Below are 21,300 nucleotides of genomic sequence, written 5' to 3'. Positions count from 1 at the left end.
GTACCTCCTTGGCTCCATTTGATTGGGACATAAAAGATAGTTTTGTGGGGATGGCAGACAAGACCTACTTTTAAAACACACATTCTTTTTAAAGTCTTTTGCCATTTCGGCATTTAAATCATCCAGACACATGAAAGTGGTAATTATGGGGACTTGCTGCACATCTGGAAAGTGATTTGGGTGCACGTAAAGGCAGCTGTGCCACCCTGCTTTAAATTATTACCCATAGAGAAACAAGTGAGGAATGGCCCTGTTGCCATATTGAAGGTGTGAAATATTGACTGGCTGTGGCCTGATTGGAGCCAAACAGCTGCTGGCTTCCTCAGGAGCACAGACCTGTCTTTTAGGCCTCCGCACTATCTTTTGCCATTTCGGCATTTAAATCATCCAGACACATGAAAGTGGTAATTATGGGGACTTGCTGCACATCTGGAAAGTGATTTGGGTGCACGTAAAGGCAGCTGTGCCACCCTGCTTTAAATTATTACGCATAGAGAAACAAGTGAGGAATGGCCCTGTTGCCATATTGAAGGTATGAAATATTGACTGGCTGTGGCCTGATTGGAGCCGAACAGCTGCTGGCTTCCTCAGGAGCACAGACCTGTCTTTTAGGCCTCCGCACTACTCAAGGAGTTTTGAGTGATGGAGAATGGAGCTGAAGATTCAACTTTTGTGCTAGTAAGAAAAGCTGATCAGTACTTTGGAAGCTTTATAATTGGAGAGCTAAGGTTGAGGTCGTCCTTAGGATGTATGAGAGAGGAGGGAAGACATAGTTTGAGTTCAGTTATATAAATAGATTTTTAATGTTTTTGGTGACCTGGATTAGTCCAAGAAAATAGTCATAACAGGTTATTTAATTCAGAAATGGGGAAAGCTGGTCATATGGTTTTTTTTTAGTTATTTTTTGTTTCCTTAAATTATTTTTTTATTTTTATTTTATGTGTATGAGTGTATTTCCTGCATGTATGTAAGTGTACCCCTGTCATGCAATGCCCATGGAGTTCAGAAGGGGGCATCTAATTCCCCTAGAACTGGAGTTATGGATGGGTCAGCTGGCATGTGGGTGCTGGGAATCGAACCTGGGTCCTCTCCAAGAGCTACCAGTGCTCTTAACCACTGAGCCATCTCTCCAGCCCCTGTTTTTTAGACAGGGTCTCATGTATCCCAGGCTAGGGCTGTAGCTGAGGGTGACCTTGAGTTTCTGATCCTCCTGCCCCCCACCTCCTGAGTGCTGAGATTATAGTCATTACACCTATTTATGTGGTGCTGGAATCAAACCTAGGCTTTAGAAAGCATGCTAGGCAAGCTGAGCTACATTCACCACCAAACGGTGGTCATTTTTTAGAGAAGCTGGAAATCTAGTTGGAACACTTCTGTGTAGGGGAATGATTGATTTCCATTCAAGAACAGCAGGCAAGGCAAGGTATGAGATATACAGCACCTTCAACAAGCTTGAGTCTTAGAAATGGGAATAGTATATTTGGCCTAAGGTGGCAAATGGGTTGTTTCCATGATGGATGAAGGCAGAAGTTTATGGATGGGGATAGCAGTACATTGTGGAGAGACTCAGAAACCTCCAGGAGCCCAGGATCCTCTAGGGGGTTGTTGTTTTGGGAATCAGGGATCTGACACATCCAAGTGATTTCTCAGGCAGTGCCTAGGCTGTCTTCTTAGACAGGCTGACTGACTTATAGACAGAGAATGACTTTTGCCCAGACATGTTCAAATGTCCACAGATCTTGCTTGCCTTCCTCCCTTTCCCTCAATGAATACTAGGAGCTCTGAGGCATCTCAAAAGCAGAGCATGTTAGTGATGGGAAAGGAAGGAATGTTTCTAGAAAATCATTTCTTTCAGTTTCTATTTCTCCCCTTAGTTCCTAAATTCAAGGGATGCAGAAGAGGCAAAAACTGTCATTGGTTGTGGCTCAGACCTCCCCTCTGGGGCTTAGGTCTGTAGCAAAAAAGCTTTGGGAGAAATCTAACCAGCTCTACTGCCTATAAATCTACTTTGCAGCAAGAGACCTGTTGCTAAGGGCAATGCAACAACATTAATAACCAAAGGGACTGGGAATCAGTCTGGAATGTGGATAATTGGGTATGAATTTTATGTCATCTATAAGTGTGGTTTCCGTGTTCCATGTTCTTTCCTGACTGTCCCGGTAAAGTCACTTATTCACACTGAAGGGAGGACATGTGGGAGATAAAGGAGCAGGATACAGGAGATACAGGAGAAAGGAGAAGACGTGATAGAAGACACACAGAGCTCGAACGCACACAGCATTGTGATCATCCTCAGTGTTTAGACACATACTGAGTAATCCACTCACCTAAAGGAAAATGCAGTATGATTGTCATCTTGTAGTGAATGTTAGAGCAAGGTAGGTGTTGCACATTTGCTGTGTGTGAGGCAGTCTGCGTGTCACATAGTTGCTACTCCATTCCTGCTTACTGTATGGTGGGTGCTGTTGTTAACCTGGTGTCACCAAGAGGTCGAGAAATGAGCTCCACACCACAGCAGGGATGGGCGTAAACTTATAGTACTACCAGGGAAATTGCCTCTGTGAAAAGACAAGTGACATGTTTACTTGTTTATTTAAGCCAACTTAGTGATGCATGCAGTTTTGCCTGTACTTGGAGTGTCTAGTGAATAATAAATGTAATGAATAATATGAATATTAATGACTAGTGAATCCTAGCAAACACAAATGACTAATGAATAAGGCTTTCTACTTTTCTGGCAGTCTGCTATGAGGGGATGCAGTGTGGCCCGGACACAGCTTACTCCCATGGAGTCTGGAGCTGGGAGGAAGAGTGACATCTAAGTCTTGCATAAGCTTTGTGTTACTCACCTGTTATGCACAGTGACTCTACTAAAGGCACTTGCTTCCCTGGGTGTCTTCTCTCAGCCCTATTAGGTAGATACAGGTGAATTACTGTGGCTTTGGTCCCAGTAGGCCCAAAAGGAGACCAGATCTCTTTCCTTATTAGTCCTAGGACTAGAAGCAGCCTCTCATGTTCTCTGAGCTACTTTACCCATAAATATAATGAGGAAAAGAGCTACTTCCATTTCACAGGACTGTCCTAGGCATTCTATGTCACAAGTAAAATCTAGCCTGGCCCATGTCTACCTGGTAGTAAATACCAGCCATTGTTACTACAAATGCTGGGCAGTAGTGGATGGCTGTGGGTCTTTGCCAAGGTAGACTGACTTGACAATCTCGCTTTCTTTTCTGTCTCTTTCTCCCCTCAGGATGGTTCCCTGGGAAACATTGATGATCTGGCACAACAGTATGCAGATTATTACAATACCTGTTTCTCTGATGTGTGTGAGAGGATGGAGGAACTTCGGAAACGGCGTGTTTCTCAGGACCTGGATGTGGTGAGTGGGGGCTGCTGGGAGAAGGGTACAGCTGAGCAGGGTTGTCCCACTGATGTGCCTGGTCCTCTAGCTGTGCCTGGAGCTTCTGTCTGTAGGCTGCTGGCTAGTGTATGTGAAAAACCAGGTGTCCCAAAGCCCAACCCTGTTCTGAGTATTGATTGGGGGCAATATGACTAAACATTTGTAGTCATTAAAGGGCTAGATTTAAAAATTTATTAATTCTTTGAGAATTTCATACAACATACTTTGATTATATCTACCCCCTACGCCTCCCCTTAACTCTCTCCAGATCCATCTCCACTTCCCCATACCCCCTTAACTTCATGTCTCCTTTTTTATATAACCATTGAGTCTAGTTTGTGTTGCCCATATACTCCTGGGGGGTGCCATCCACCAGAGCATGATCTACCTACCAAGGGTCATACCTGAAAGAAAACTGACTCTGCCTCCCCCAGAAACCATCAACTCTCCCTGGCTTCTCTATTAGGGATGGTGGCTTTTGAGCCACTTCATCCCTTCATGCTAGAATGTTGACCAGCTTGATCTTGTGCAGGTCTTGTGGGGACAACCACAGCTGCTGTGAGTTCATGGGCATAGTGATCCTGTCATGTCCACAAGATATTTTTGCTCTGATTCTCCCTGGCCTCTGGCTCTTATAATCTTTCTGCCCACTGTTCTACAATGCCCCCTAAGCCCTCTGTGTGTGTGTGTGTGTGTGTGTGACCGATGTCCCATTTGTGTATGAGCACTCTACTAACATCTATTCTCTGCCCTTTGACCAGTTGTGAGTTTCTGTGCTAATCACCATAAAAGGCTAGAGTTTTATTTTTAGTTTAGTTTTTTTTTAACTTAAGGGGAAAGGATGCTTCTATTATTGATCAGTGTATACTGTGTTTTTGTTGACTAAAAGCTCAAAGAGGTGTCAAGGCAAATTCTTTTCTCTGTTCTCTTTCCTGTTTCTTTTCTTCTGGTCTGGTTTTCAATCTGAGGATTGAACCCAGAACCTTGTACGTATTAGATACATTCTCTGCCAGTGAACTATATCCTCAGCCTCTTTCTATTGTATTTTTGAAAAGTAGAATAAATTTTAAAGAAGCAAGAAGTCAACCATAATGTTACCCACAATAAGCATGTGAGTTTCAGTGTTTTTCTGGACATTAAAAAATCTGTAAGCAAATCCTCCTGTATACATGTTTTAAAATTACTTCTTTTTTCACTTATGACTTTATTTCGGTTCTCCTGTGTCACTGAGATCTCTTTGTAGTAGGCACCTTTCTGATTCTATCCCTATCTCTCACTTGAGGATGTTGAAATCATTTGGCTGCTTTGTAAAGGTCTGTGTGTATAGTTAGTGGAGCATGTGGGCACATGTGATAAATGGCGAGTGAAGAGCGCAGGAATACTCCACAGTCCAAGTGTGTGCTGGTAGGTCTGTGCTGTACCCTAACTGTAATGTACCTTTCCCAAACTTCCCATCCATCAGTTTAAACTGGATCCACACTAGATCTACTTCAGTCCCTTACCTCTCAGTTATTTTCAAGTCCTGAGCCCAGAACCTCTCTTTTAAAATTTTTATTTTAAACAGGCACTAATACAGCTCAAACTGGCTACATTAGTTCAGGATTCACTGTATAGTCAAGGATGTCTATGAACTTTTGATCCTCCTGCCTCCACCTTTCGAGTACTGGGATTACAGGCATGCACCACTGTGTCTGGTTTTATGCAGTGCTAGGGATGGAACGCAGGCTTTGTATGTGCTAAGCAATCACTTTACAGCTGAACCATAGCTCTAGTCCCAAACAACTCCTTTTGGACCCTCATATCTTAGGGGACTACATGAACCTGTTGTTGAAAAATGATATTCTTCTGCTACTAAAAGTTTTTGAGAAGTTATGGATTTGATTGAAACCTTGTATATTTGATTTAAAAAGGTTTTTTTTAGATTTCATGTAGGTTTAGATTTTTTTTACTAATTGTCTTAATTTTAATGAATGTTACGCAATATATTTATATATTTTGATCATATTTAGATCCCCTCCCATATCTGCACCCCTTCTTACTAACCCCCACCAAATTTCTGTACTCTAATATATGCAAGTTTGTGTCCCCAAATACCCTTCAGTATGGGTTCATCCACTGGAGCCTGTTACACCTGTTAGTCTCACCCTTAAATGAGACTGACTCTCCCCTTCCCAGCAGCCATCAGTTTCCAGTAGTTCCTCAGGGTTGGGGTTTCTTCCCCACTTCCCCACATCTATGCTGGAATTTTTTTTTCTTGCCCACTTCCCCATGTCTATGCTGGCTTGAGCTCTAGTGGGACTTGTGCATGCTGTCACTATTGCTGTGAGTTCAGCAGAGGAACTGACCAGCCATCTGGAAAACTCTAATTCCCCATGATTATTTGCCTCCCCTGGCTCTTAAAACCTTTCTGCCCCCTCTTCTGCAATGATCATCTGAGCCTTGGGAGGCAGAAGTTTGATATGGATGTCCTATTCAGGGATGAGCAGTCTGCATCCTCTTAGTCTCTGCACAATGGCCAGTTAGGGGTTCTCTGTGTTAATCACTGTCTGCTGTAGAAGGATGCTTCTCTATTGAGATCTGAGAAATGCATTAATCTGTCGGTATTACAATAAGTCATTAGAAGTCAGTTTAATATACAAAATTTTAAAAATTTATTTTTAATTATGTATATATGTATGTGTGAGTGGTATGTGCCCAAGGAAGCTAGAGGTGTTGAATCCCCCCAGGAGCTGGAGTCACAGACAGTTGTAAACTATTCGGCATGACTGCTGGGAGTTGAACTTGGGTCCTCTGGAAGAATAGTCTGTGCTCTTAACTACTGAGGCATCTTTCTAGCCGTGAAGATTTCCTTCCTTCCTTCCTTCCTTCCTTCCTTCCTTCCTTCCTTCCTTCCTTCCTTCCTTCCTTCCTTCCCTCCCTCCCCCCCCCTTTCCTTCTTGATAGGATTTCACTATGTAGCCCGGCTGGTCTAGAACTCACTGTATAGACCAATCTGGCCTCGAACTCACATAGATCACCTATCTCTGCCTCCCGAAACCTGAAATTAAAAGGCATGTGCAACCACGTGTGGCTGATCTTTATTCTTTTTGAGCTAGGGTCTCGTCATGTTGTCTAGTCTAGCCTTGAACTCTGAATCCTCCTGCCTTGGCCTCCTGATTGCTGCAATTAGAGGCATGAGCTACCACATCCAGCCTTATTATCCTTTACAAAAAAGTTCTGTAAATTTACTTCAGGTCAGAACACAAAAAAATGAAAGATAACTAATTTAGAACTAATTAAGAACAGATTTTTTTATATTAATAGTTTTTCCTGTTTCATAAAAGAATTTCTGTTCTAGAAGGGACGCAGCAGCTGGGTTTCACTGAAGTAACTCCGATAAATGAAGAGGGCTGTTACCACCCAGTGGTGCACATGGCATCCTGTTTGCTTTCCCTTCCCCCTTCCTTTCTTCTCTCTTTGTCTTCCTTTCTCCCCTGTCCCTGTCTACTTTCCTACCCTACCTGACCTGTCATGACCTGACCTGACTTTTGCTGTACTGTATGGAACCTTATCATATCTTAATTTTGAGACAAGTTCTTGTATAGCTCAACTTGGCCTCAGACTCTCTGTGCAACTCACACTGGCCTTGACCGGTGATCCTCCACTCTCATCCTAAGGACTAGGGTTGCAGGAGTGTACCGCTGCACCTGTCATGTAGAATTTTATACATGTTAGATTCTTTCCTCAACTGTGCATAGGCATAGATCCTAGAATCAGGAGTGACATTGTATCATAACTGCCATATATTAAGTACATTTCCGATCTATCTGTCTGTCTATCTATCTATCTATCTATCTATCTATCTATCTATCTATCTATCTATCTATGTATTTGTGTATGTGTGTGTGTGCGTGTTTGTACTTGCATGCACACCATGGCATGCCTGTGGAGGTCAGAAGACAACTCGTGGAGTCAGTAATCTTCTTCTATCATATAAATCACCAGGATTGAATTTGGGTCACCAGGCTTGGTGGCAAGTACCTTTGCCTGCCAAGCTATTTTGCCACCCTATTTTATGTTATTTTATTGTTTGAGACAGGTTCTATTATATCCCAAGATGGCCTTGAACTTACTTTCTAGTGAGAAGTGATCTTGAATTTCTGATGTCTCCTGCTGAGATTACATGCATGTATCACTGTGTCAAGATCATGTACTGCTGGCGATGGAACCCAGGACTTTGTGTGTACTAGGCAAGCACTCTACCAAATCAGCTGCATCCCCAGTTCTGCATTTTTATTATTTATTTATTTATTTATTTATTTATTTATTTATTTATTTATTTATTTATTTATCTATTTATTTATGCATATTTTCGCAGAGCTGGAGACCAAACCAGGACCTTGGTACATGCTAGGCAAGTGTTGAACCACTGAGCTCTATCCCTAGTCCTTAATTCTTGATTGTTGTCATTCTGACTTGGAATGAATGATAGTCTCACAGCATGATATATGGTCTCTGGGACATTTCACTGTGTGAGGAGATGATGGGTGAGAATTAGTAGATGATGGTTGACACAGCACTAAACTGCTCTTCTCAGAACACTAGCTTGTGTAGATCTGGGGTTCCATAATCGCCACCTGGTCTCCGAGACCCTCCTAAGTCAGCTTCTTAGTAGGAAAAGAAGCCTGTCTGTCAGTGGGATAAGTGGCCTCCTTCCTGTTTAGACAGATGGGCCTAATTTCATGTGCTCTGTTCCAGAGCAGCAAAAGACAGTCTGGGGATTTAAAAAAACACCACATGAGCTTAATTAGTTCTCATCAAAGGTGGTGGTGGGTAAAATGGATGGGAACTAATTTGAACCATGCTGGAAGGTTGACTATTCCTCCTTAAACTGTAGTTAGGGAGGAAAGATTCCAAATGGGCACATTCAAGTTCTCTTTCTGTGAGGTTCCCAGCAAATCAAAATGATAAAGGTGATTGTTTGAGCTGCAGGCGATCAGGTTATATGCTGGATTTGTAAGTGTCATTCGCACAGCTCTGAAGCATAGAAATGCATGGGAGATGCCTTTCAGGTTTATCCATCATTTAGGCCACACATGGATTGCTAGCATCTTACTCCAAGTCTCCTTTCTCGATACACCTTGTCATGTTTTGGACTTCTAATGGCAACCCATTTTCTTGAACAACTGTAACTTTCAGCACAAAGCACACTCCCTTTTATCCCAAGTGAATTTTAAGTATTTTTCTAGATTTTCAGCCCTGCCTTCAGACAAATAAGACACATACCTCCATGCTCATCTGCTGGAGTAGTTTCAAGCCTGAGGACTTGGAGCTTATGTTCTTTGTTCCTAGCGGCTCTGGCAAAGCCAAGTGAGAGGTGGTCTTGAGAAAGAATAGCCCACTCAAAGCAGGAAGGACATTCCACAGGGAAACCGTGGTGTGATATGTATTGTGTGGTTGAAAAGTCATTTCAAAGACAGCTTCCAGGAACTGGGGATGTGGCTCCCTTGGTAGAGTGCTTGCCTAGAATGCACAAAGCTCTGGGTTCAGTTTCCAGCACCATCTGCACTGGGTGGGTGCTATATGCCTGTAATCCCAGCACTTGGAAGGTAGAAGCATGAGGATCAGAAGTTCAAGAACATTCTTAGATACACAGCTAGTTCAAGGCTAGCCTGGGATACATGAGACCCTATCTCTAACACAAAACAAACAAAACAAAACAATATTGATGGATGTGGTGGGGCATGCCTTTAATCCCAGCACTAGGGAGGCAGAGGCAGGCAGATCTCTGTGAGATAGAGGCTAGCCTGGTCTACATAGTGAGTTCCTGACCAACTGATGCTGTAGCAAGACCCTGTCTCAAAAAGATCAAAAAACAAAAGAAAACAACAGCATTGAGTATGAATTCAGTGGGGTGAATCAGTTTATGATGTTTTCTTCTAAGTTCACTGGTAAATTTTGGGATTTGGGGAAAATATTCTGTAGAAAGGTATTTAGATGTTTGTGTTTGGCTTTTAAAAGTATGGGGGTGGGGAAAACCCTGCTTTATCTTTTAGAGATAATTACATAGCAGCTGGAGAATAAACAAACTGGAAAGATGTCCTCCCCACAGAGGTGCTTGACTTAGCCCTGAAAAATAAAAGGTCCTATAATGCTGTTAGTAATTAACTTTCTGGACTAGGTGTCAAGCTGACTCTCCAGGACCTGACTGGAATACAGCATTTGGTAACTAGTCCTTGGGGCCAGCTTTGAGGAAGGCAGCGGGGAGTACAGATGGTAAAAAAATCTCCACAGTGCACACGTATTCCGATACACATTTATACGGATGGGAAGAGTTTTTATTTAGCACCAAATGGGCCCTAAAGGGTTGGTATGTTTGGATGACAGCCTTGGCCTCCACTGGGGACGGGGACATTAGTGCTTGTGCGCAGCAGGGAAGTGGCCCATATTTCCCCACATTTGGCACCTCCCTGAGCATCATGTGATTATTTTTGGCCAAGAGAGGCTGCAATCAGATGTGACAGCAGCTTTGCAAGTCCATAATGGGCCCGTGTCTAGTGATGCTAAGTCTGACATCTGTCAATGTGGCAACCTGGCCAGGAAGGGGGACACGCTCGAGGTGGCCTCTTATTACTGGCAGTAATAGCTTCCTAGGTGTCTTCGAGGTTGAAGCCATTTGGTGGTTGGCAGAAAACAAGTTTGTGTCATCTTTGGTGTGGCACAGAGCAGATGCAGAAGTTTCCACTAATGGTGGCCCCATGTTGACAGTGATGTGTTTGTCAGCAGCTGAAGTCTGCTTTGGAGTCTCTGCCAAGTTGGAGTCTCTACAAGAGAAAGGGAGCCAGGTAGAGAGAGATTCACCTAGATCTTTGGAGATCGGAAATGTAAATAAAGGTATTGCATCAGATAACAGTGAAGGGGGATTGCAGAACTGATGTCTGGTGTGGAAAGGCTTTTACAATGTAATTACTATTCCTTGCAACTTTAATAATTTAATTTTTCCAGGTTAAAATTTAAAGTTAATCTTTCCAGATAATGTAATCTTTCCAGATACAGTTCTTTTTTGTTTGTTTTAATTTTATTTATTATTTTTATTTTATGTGTATGCATGTACTGACTGCATATAGGTTAGTGCACCCATGTTGTGCAATGCCCTCAGAGGTCAGAGGAGGTTGTCAGGTACCCTGGGGCTGGAGGTCCCGACAGTTGTTAGCTGCCATGGGGGTGCTGGGATTCGAACCTGGGTCTTCTGCAAGAACAACCAGTGTTCTTAACCCCTGAACCATCTCTCCAGCCCCCAGATACAGTTCTTAATTAACATAGCAGCCATAAAAATAGGTATGATGGTGTGATCTACAGTCTTTGCATATAGGAAACTGAGGCAGAAGGACTGAGAAGGACAGGGGTGTAAATTCTGACCCTTTCACTTACTTGATATGTGTTTAATGTCACCAACCCTCAGTTTCCCCATGCCTAAAATACGGATAAATATAGCTCATAAATTAAGAGGATGAAGGAAAACAAACTGTTAGTCATCATAAGCAACTTACAGATGTTTGTTTCTTATCCATCCTCCTTCTTTCTATTCAAACATGCCTGAAGTGGTGCTGAGCACTATCCATTATTGATACCTCATTAATATTTATTCTCACGAGTACAGGAGTTTTGTTTTTAGCTTTTTATTTTGGGAAATTTCAAACACACATAAACAGCACATGACAATGAATTTCCTGTGCCTGACACCTGACCTCCACAGTTCTCAGCATCCTGCCACTCCTGCCTTATCCGGACTCACTGCTCCCACTGTACTTAATTATGATCTTTTAAATATATTCATTCTTGAGAAAAAAGCCCCATTGAAGTGCATGGTCACACAATTTTGCAAGTGGAGATATATATGTATATGAATATATGTATATGCATATACATATATACATGCAATATACATATATGTGTGCATGCCTGTTGCCTACTCCTCAGCAGGATGTAGAGCATATAAATCACAATAAGCATAAGCATTTGTTGAATTCATTTGTGTATGTAATCAGCTAAAACTATATAGTGAGCACAGATCCTGTACTTGGATTTTAGCCCTTCTACGAACAGATAGAGGATATTTTCTCTATCCAGAAAGAGCTTACAATGTAGTGGGTATGAAAGGAACCAACATACTATTTTGATATCACACAGGAGTACAGAAAAGGGTCCCTAGCTCAGTTAGGAAAGTTAGGAGGCTTCCTAGAAGTGATACCTGGACTCCCAAAGTGTAAACAACTTAGAGACCAAAGTGGTTTGACAGCAGAGGTATGCATAATGTTGCATACCCTAAGGCAGAGGTCAAGGTTATAGTTTGGGAGAAGGCCAAGAGTTGAGAGGGAGACTTGCACCTTTACAAAGCATTGTGAAACCAATGTGGCTGGAAGCAAAGGCTGAATGCTGAGGGCAGAAACACACTGCTCTCTCACAGGTCCTTGAGATATCACACACAGAAAGAGCTAGAAGAGAATGTTGTTCTGATTTGTCCTTTTCATAAGACAAAGCAAAATATAATTCCATTTCTCTTCCTCTGCCTGGCCACGGTGGACTTGTCCTAGGTGTCTGTGGCCTCACACTGACGAGCACACACAGTCCACCCTCTCTGTGGCTTTTTGTTATGTTGTGCTTTGCTGATTGCTGTTCTTCACTACAGATAGCAAAGCACATGGAAAGCATGCTTCATGCACACTGAAACTTGTGAATGTTCTGGAAAGTATAGGGAAAGTGAAGCTGCCCAGATTAGGCTGCGGTATTGCTAGGTAGGGTGCTTGGAGCTGGGAACACGGGACAAATGCACTTGTTCCGGTTTCCATCAGATAAGATTAAGAAGCATGTTATGCACACTGTTAGTTACCCTGCTGGATCCCACACCCTGCAAAGCGGACTGCTCCGAAGGGCATTTGTTTTTGTTTTATTTCCCCTTGTGTTAGCTTCCATTATTCTCCAGCTTGAGCTACTGTTGACTTGCAGATTGCAATCAGAATCAGTGGGCCTAGGACTGGGAGTCAGAACTCCATTCTGCTGAGGGATTCACACACTTGATGTCAAAATACACTGAGGCATTATATCTTAAGCCAGATGGTAATGCAGCTCCCTGCTCTGGTTTCCCTCAGACAAAGTCACATTTGTGTTCCCATGTCCCATCCCAATTTAGTCAGCAGTTTTTTGCGCAAAGCGCGGAGTGAACACGGCCATAAACAGAACTTTTGGTGCTGGGTTTGATCTTGGCATACTGTACCTCTGCTTATTAAGAAGAATTTTGCTAGCCCAGCAATGAATTTGTGGATTTTTATCTTTTTCTTGGAGACCTTTGCAGTCTGCTTATGCAGCTATGGAAACCTGTGTGTTGTGCGAAGTTCTGCTTGAACAGGAGATACGGCTGCAGAGCTTCCACATGTAGATCAACAGCTTCATCTTTTTGCTCACAGGCCCTCAGAAATGACTGAGTTTTGTTTGCTTTAATAAAATATGTACCTAGAAGAATAAAGGCCCAGAATGTATTCTGTTTAAAATATGATATTGGGGGCTGGAGAAATGGCTTAGGGTTAAGAGCACTGACTCCTCTTTTGAAGGACCTAGGTTCAAGTCCCAGCACCCACATGGTGGCTGACACCCATCCATAACTCCAGTTCCAGGAAATCTGATGCCCTCTTCTGACCACCGTGGGTACTTCACAACATGGGTACCCTACACACATGCAGGCGATACATTCATACACATAAAATAAAACAAAAATAATAAATATAAATGTACTTAAAAATACTAATACCAGGTTGGGGAGCTGGCTCGATAGATAAAGTACTTGCCATTCAAACATGAGGACCTGGGTTCAAATTCCTAGCATGCGTGTAAAAAATTTCCAGGGATTGTGGTATGTGTCTGAAACCCTAGGGCTGGGGGCTGGTGAAGACAGGTGTATCCCAGAGCTCCACTGCCAGCCTCTCCAACCTTTTGGTAAGTTCCTGGTTCAGTGGGAGACCTTGTCTCAAAGATTAAGGTGGAGAACAATGGAGGAAGACTCTTGGTATGGATCTCTGACCTCTACACACGTACACATATATCTGAGTGCACATGCCCCCCCCCCACTACACACTCATGCAGAAAAATAGAAATAAAAATAAATAAATAAATTTAAAATACAGGGGGCTGGAGAGATGGCTCAGTGGTTAAGAGCACTTGCTGCTCTGTAGAAAGACCGTAGTTCAATTCCCAGTGCCCTTGTCTGGAGGCTCACAACAGCCTGTAGTGCCAGCTCCAGGGAATCCAGTGCTCAATTCTGGCCTTCGAGAAGCCTGTTCACAGACATGCAGCCTGTAGTCACATAACACACATGTACACTAAGTAAATAATAAAATATTTTTAATTGAAAAAAATTATATAAAAAATCTTGTACACAAGCAATTTCCAGAGAGAACTCTGAGCTTTATTTCCATTCACATAGAGCAGAGAGAATTCCTAAATGCTAATGAAATTTGCATTAGCTGGGGAGAGAAGCCAAGGAATTCAAGTGAAAGAGTCCTCTCTGTGGAAAAATCAGCACCTCTAGGCAGGAGGAGCATGGCAGTCAATCCAGTCAGTGTGGAATTAGACCCAGGATGAGTGGCTTTTTGGAGCTCTGCAATATCAAAACCAAGTTACCCAAATTGTAGTGTAATCTAAATGTTTACATTTATAATTAAACATGTTTAACATGGAAGGTTACCGTATAATTAATATGTGCTAATCACAGGCTAATTACAGGCTATTTAAACATGCTAATTTGTAGCCCACTAGTGGCAGTTTGGTCTTGCAGTGAAACAAAATTTAAGGGTATGTGTTAGGGTTGAAGTTTGAAATGTCCCCTGAAGGCTCGTTTGGTAAAGGCTTGGCTAGAAATGACTGGGTTGGTTTGGAAGTGACTGGATCATGAGGGTTATGACTTCATCAAGGATTGATGGAGTCATATTCAATGTATCATTATGAGGTGGGGGTGACTCAGGAGGTCACAGCAGTAGAGGTGGGTCATCTTAGAAGCGCACACCTTGTCCATCTTCTCTTTTCGCCTCTCTGCCTCCTTTCACCATGACGTAAGCCACTTCGCTTCATCACGTCTTCCCTGCTGTGATGCTCAGCCCACCTCCAACACAAGGAAGACCTACCCCACCACCCACACACGGAAGGCCCGTCCCACCACCCTCACACGGAAGGCCCAAAACAGCAATGAAGCCACTGGACCGTGGACTGAACCTGTGAAACTGAGCTCAAATTAATCTTTATTTTAAGCTGTTTCCTTAGATATTTTGTCATAGCAATGAAAACTACTAGACCGTGGCAAATGTTTGTTTATTTTCAGGCAGTTGGAGTGGGTTTCTGGGGTTGTATTTGTGCCATTTGAGAGACAGTTTATATAGGTATCAAGAAGACTTGAGTGACCCAGGCTGAGCAGACCATCTGTCCTCCAGGGCTCTGCTTGGAGCATGAAGAGGGTCATCCTGGAATAGGATCACAGATATATACATAGACAACCCAGCCTGGAAGTCACCTGAGCTACCTGTGAGCTTTGTCATGGCATTGCTTATTCCTGATACTGGTCTCCTGGCTCAGGGTCTGTATTTCTCTGGCAGGAAAAAATGGCCATGGGTCAGCACGTACGCCACGCACACAGACACACAGACACAGACACAGATACACACACACACACACACACACACACACACACACAGAGTTATCCATTCATATGAGTGCTGGGTTTAATGTTAGGTTTTGTACATGCCAGGCAACTAACTAACTGCTCTTCCAATGAGATACCCCTTGGCCCATCACCAAGTATATTTACTGGAGGTTTTTTGATGACATCTTTTCAGATCACTGCACCCATTTCTGCAGGCTGTTTTGATTTGTAGTACCTTTTTCTTTTAGCTTGAAAGTTTCAAGATATTCATTCATTCATTCATTCATTCATTCATTCTGTTAGGTTTTTTGAGACAGAGTCTTGCTTTGTAGCCCTGGTTGACTTGGTACTCGCTCCGTAGTCCAGGTTATCTTTGAACTTGTGGCCGTCTTCCTGACTCAACCTCCTGAGTGCTGGGATTACAAGGTATGTATTACTACACCCAACTTTTAAGATGAAAGCAAGATGCTGAGCTGTTGAGAAAATTTGTTTTATATAGTTTGTTCAGATCTGGATTTTCAACCACATGCTCAGTGTCTGGAAGGAACCAAGTTACCATGTTGGTGGTATGGTAAATCTCAGGGCCCCCAGAGCATAGCTGTTATCTTTTCTATAATCTATCCCCTGAATTACTCATCAAAGAAAATCAGGTTCTAACATTTCCCTTTCTCCCTTGATCTTTCAATCTGTATCTGCCCCTTCCCCCATATGTCAATCTATGCATTACAAGTGGAGGCTTAATTTAACACCTCTAGCAATGGAATTAAAAGTTCAGATTCAGGAGTAAGCCAACTGCTTCTATCCCTGACATTCCAAGGCCTGTGCATAAATTATTTATTTCTAAGGGGTAGTTTGAGAGACCTTCTGCAATTACTTAAAATATGAAGATGGTCTAAATTTGTGCTGCGGCAGGGCCGTCCATCTCCTGGGCCCCAGCAGAAGCTGATGGAACTTAATCAAAATAAATCAAGGACAAGTCCAAACCAAATTGGAAGCACGTCATGAATATTCGTGAACATCTGGATGTGTTTTGGGGGGGTTGTTATTTTTCTAATGTGTGTGACAGCAGAGGCATGGCTGTCTTAACAAAGATGTGAAGAGGAAGAGGGGTTTCCATCTGAGATTTCAAAGCACGTTTGTGTTTGTCTGAGTTTGTCCTCTCCCTTTAGGGTGTAGGCTTCTCTTCTTGCAGCTTTCCCTTTGATCTCTTTCATCTTTCAGAATCTGTTTTGGTATTTTATCTGAATTCTTTATTGGAGTCGGGCACTTGGCTTATGGAGATTAAACATTTCTTTATAAAGGAGAATTTTAACTTCAGGGAAGTTTTACTATTTAATGTTTTGGATGAATCTTTTATGTGTCAGTGATGTTATAATTATCAATTGAGATATTCTGCTTCATTAAGACAGCTGTGCATGCCTCAACCTCAGGGTATTTTATGTGCTGGGAGGGATTGGGGTGAAGGAACAAAGTATGAAGGCCATAATAATAACCATGCTGATAATTACCTCAAAAATGACATTTTTTTAAAAGCATTTTAGGTTTGATGGAGCTTCCCTATCTCTTACCTTATTGAGTTCTTCTAATGACAATCATGTTATCCATTGAGGAGAGGCCAAAAACAGTACTCCAGAAGGGAGATGATCCAACCCTGTGGCAAGACCCAAGCCAAGCCACCTCCCAACTCAGGCCTTTGCTAAACTTCCCACACTGACTGTGGGGGACACTGGCACTTGGCATGATTCTTGGCTATATGCTATAGATCAATAGACCTTCATACTAATTGTTATTATTGCTGTTGTTGTGTAAGACAGGATCTCCCTGTAGCCTCAGGTGGCCTAGAACCCACTATATAGACCAGGCTATCCCAGAGCTCACAGAGACCCTCCTGCTTCTGCCTCCCAAGTGCTGGGATTAAAGATATGCGTCACTATGCCTAACCATATTAAATATTTTTGCTATTTATGATAGCAGTGCCCTTAAAAAAAGTTATTTAGGATAGGGTCTCATTATTTAGCCTGGAACTTGCTGTGTAGACCACAATGCCCTCCAACTTGAAGTGATCCTCCTGCCTCTGCCTCTCAAGTGCTAGGATTGTAGGTGCGCACCACCAGGCCGAGAAGAAATGCTAATTATTGATAAGACTATATATCATGAAATCAGAACTTAACAGAACTTAACAACTAGTGAGTTTCAGAGATGGGATTTGAAATAAGGAAGTCAATGTCAAGTTGTGTGAATATCCAAGCCACTTGCTAACCTTGTTTTCCTTTCCCAGCCTCCTAAAGAACCCATAGTATTTTGATTTGCAGATTAAATGCTTGGCCAATATATTTTGAGATGACAGTGTTACAAAGCATAATACAAAATGCTCATCTAAAAATTTATCATGAAAATTATAACACACTAGTAAAAACTGAAAAATACATTCATTAAGAAATTTGAAATAGATTTTAAAATACCCACTTCCCAAAGATCACGATTGTGATTGATGTTTTCTGTCTTTTCTCTCTGTGTGTGTGTACACATACATGATGCTTGACCTAGTGCAGACGAGTAGCCACACTGTGAAGATGGTTGATTTGTTACGGTATGGAATCATTCAATAACAGTAAAGGATGCTGGAAATGAAGAGAGAAAAAGAATTTAAAGTAGATATACGATGTTACATGCTCTGGATTATCGAAAATAGGAACAAATGACCTGGAATATTTTGAAATTCGATGGGACTCTGTTAAATTATATTCCTTGCGTTGTTTTCTTTTGTTTCATTGTGCCTTGTTATTTTTAAGATAGGGTGTAGCTATGTAGCCCCAGGGTGGCCTTGAACTGATGACCCTCCAGCTTTGCCTCTCGAGTAGCTAGGAAGTTCAGCCATACACCACAATGTTTGGTTTATAGTATTTATATTATTTTAGAACACAGTAGATAACAACTTAAAAAAAATCCCATTCAAGAAATTAAAATAAAGATACTTTATTTTACCTATAGCTTTTTTCTTTTTTAAAAATTTCCATCTTTACTATCTTTCTATCTGTTCTGTATGTGCCGTGGTACTCTTATGGGGGTCAGAGGACAACTTGCAGGAGTTGGTTCTCTCCTTCTACTGTGTCAGTTCTGGGGATCAAATTCAGGCTATCAGGATTGACAGCAAGAGTCTTTACTTGATAAGTTCTCTTGCCAGCCCAGTAGCTTTTTTGTTGAAAACAAAGTTTATTTAATAAGCTGACCTAATATTAGAAGCTTCTATAGTAGTTTGATTTTATTTATATATATATATGTGTGTGTGTGTGTGTGTGTGTGTGTGTGTGTGTATTCATTAGCATACAAAGCAACAGGTTTCCTTATGGCATTTTAGAAATACTTTGTTTTGGTTCCTTCTTCCCCCATGATATAATTTTTAATGTCTTATGTAAAAAAATCTTTCAGAGACTGCTAAATGATGGCATAAAGTATTTTTCTTGAGAGTAAAGTTTGGGGAATTGGTAACACTGCAAAATGAAGCAAATATTAATTGTGTTCCTGGTGTATTTTAATAATTTAGTTGGTATCCCAGGGAACTTACTGTTAAAATAGGAAACGTAGCCATGTATCATCTAGGTCATGTTACAATAGGACAAGACACCCAAAGATAAAGATTGCATTAGTCAAACTTTTAGTGGCGACACGGATCTGCTTACAGCAGACTCTAGCTCTCCCAAGTTCTCACGGAGATGGGTTGAAACTTTAGGACAATAGAACTGAGGGGAAGGTGGGGGTGCCAGTTAGAGGGACACTGGCTGGAGTGGTCTAGCGCAAATCACCCTGGCCAAGGTTGAGGCTCTGCAGTATCGCTTGCACTGAGAGCTGATTTCTGAGGATGGTGTTACTTAGCTCATGCCATGCCAGAAGCTGGATCCACAGAAGGGGAAAGCTGAGTTTTGGGTGTATTGGACAGGGCTGGACTTACAAATGCAATAGTAGAATATTAATGCCACCTGTATCAATAGCTAAGATTTTACATATGCAAATACTTTCATTAACTACTATAGCTGATTTATTTACTGATTTATTATTTATTTAGACAGGGTCTCACCTTACAGCCCCAGCCAATCTTGAACTCACTGTGTAGCCCAGGTTGCCTTGATCCTCCTGCTTCAGCCTCCAAGTGCTGAGATTACAGCCATGCCCTACCACACCTGTCTGTGACTATATTCTCTGTAAAATATTTACTGAATACCTGCCATGTAAAAACATGTATATCCCCTCCAAAAATACATGGAGGTTTTGGAAAATTAAGATCAAACTTATATACCATTAAGGTTTGTCTTTTTTTTTTTTTTTTTTTTTTTTTTTTTTTTGTCTTTTTGAGACAAGGTCTCCCTGTAGCCCCAGCTGTCCTGGAACTCACTATGTAGGCCAGGCTGGCCTTGAACTCACATAGATCCACCTGCCTCTGCCTCCCAAGTGCTGGGATTAAAGGCATGTACCAAGCATACAGTTCAGTAGTTTTCAATATTTTCACAAGCTTGTGCAAACATTTTGCTAATTCTAAAACCCCAGAGTAACTTGAGTTCTATTCTTCACCTTTCTGTAGGGAGTGTATACTAAATATGTTGTCTGTTATTGCATCTCTAATACTAGAACAATTCTTGACCTGTAATATATGATCATTAAATGTGTGTTGAATACATGAATCATAGTTGTATCTTTTGAAGCTATTTGGATTTCTGTCCTCAAAAAGTGAAGTGCCCTCATTACTTATTTGTGAGGATAAAGAACTCATTTTAAATTAAAGCAAGAAAATTTGTGGAGTTATGATTCTGAGAAAGAAAAGTCTTTATTATAGAATGAACCTGCTGGCAAATAAAAATGTATAATAGGTTGAGGCTCACACATCTAATTAGTGGGGGAAAGGCTCCCAATTAAAGTATATTAGATAATAAAAAATCTCTTTCATGTTTTAAGGGTAGCTTTATAAACCCATTTCTTTATGTGGTTCAAAAGATAGGCTGTTGTCTTATAATGGGTATCAAAGTATAAAAATCCAGGATTCAATGAGATAGACCCCATAAAAAATAGTCTATAAGAAAAATATGTTTAAATGGCAGTGCCCAGCCCTAGCCCCAGACCTGTTCTTCGTGCTATGTCCCTCCCTGTTGGGTTTTTTGGGGAGGAGAGGACTGGTACTAGGGATTGAACCTAGGTTGGTAGATCCTAGGCACCCCCCAGTTGGATTTTCTGATAGTGACCTCTCCAGAGCAACAGCTTGGTTTGTGTTTAACACGGCTCAGCATGGGACTGCAGAACAGCAGATGATGGAATAATCCTGCCAGTGTTGGAGGCCAAAGGAGACTCGGGAAATCACCATTGTTGTCTTCCTGATCTGAGGAAGGACTATGGCTTCTGCTCATAGGACAGCTTCCCGCAGTTCATACACTTTCTGCAAGAAGGCACTTAAAGCAGAAGATGCTCTTTCCAGCTTCCTGTCCCCCCATCCACATCCTCCACAGGGACACTTCCGTGAATCTCACAGTTCTGACAATAACCCCACTTCCAACATGCTTGGTCTCACTGCTTATGATCGTGTGTGTGTGTGTGTGTGTGTGTGTGTGTGTGTGTGTGTGTGAATATGAGCAAAATCTGGTGGCCTGGGGTAGTAGGAAATATCTTAAGCAGGAAGGAAGGAGAGTAGAGGAACGAAGCCCCTTTGTTCCCTCCCTAACCCCTTATGGTATTGGGTTGAGAGGTCTGTAGGGAGTGGGGGGTTGTGTCCTATTCCCTGGGTTCTACTTCAGCTGGATGCAGCAAGGCTGAGTGAAGATGCTGAGGAGGAGCTGGGTGTTAGTCTGTCTCCTTTCTCTCCCATCACTCCTCAGCTCAGCCCTTCCTCACTCTTGCCTGCCGGCGCTGTCCTTACCTCCTCCAGCCTCATTCCTGTGCTTACAACACCTCTGGATCCACGGAGTCCCCCTTCCTGCTTCTTCCTCCATGACCAGGTGCAAACAGCCCCAGGTCCTGGCTTCAGCTGTCTGTCCTCACTGTGGGGTCTGTATATTTTTTTTCTCACATTGGGCCCCCACTCCGTCTTCACAGAGACATTTGTTCTGCTTGATGGCCATGGTCTATTGTTCTTCATCCTAGCGCATCATGAGAAAAGCTGCGCTTTGTGGCTCACCCAGGAATTGTGACTATTTTTGCTGACTTTACTCGGAGTATTTAAAAGGAAGGGAGGGAAGGAGGGAGGCTGGGAGGA

At 42.2% G+C, this 21,300-nt stretch overlaps 1 protein-coding gene across 2 annotated transcripts in view; it reads left to right on the top strand.

Annotated features, from left to right (window-relative positions):
- Sash1 (SAM and SH3 domain containing 1) overlaps positions 1-21,300 on the top strand; it is a 259,709-nt gene that overhangs the window by 108,898 nt on the left and 129,511 nt on the right. For both annotated transcript variants that reach the window (XM_008836690.3, XM_017799052.2), the window contains exon 2: positions 3,251-3,379. In XM_008836690.3, coding sequence (XP_008834912.1) covers positions 3,251-3,379 — 129 coding nt within the window. The remainder of the gene's footprint in view (positions 1-3,250; positions 3,380-21,300) is intronic.

This window comes from Nannospalax galili, unplaced genomic scaffold (assembly GCF_000622305.1).
Source record: "Nannospalax galili isolate Female #2095 unplaced genomic scaffold, S.galili_v1.0 scaffold377, whole genome shotgun sequence".
Lineage (NCBI taxonomy): Eukaryota > Metazoa > Chordata > Mammalia > Rodentia > Spalacidae > Nannospalax > Nannospalax galili.
The sequence above is the reverse complement of the archived record's forward strand: the minus strand, read 5'-3'. Positions and strand labels throughout refer to the sequence as shown.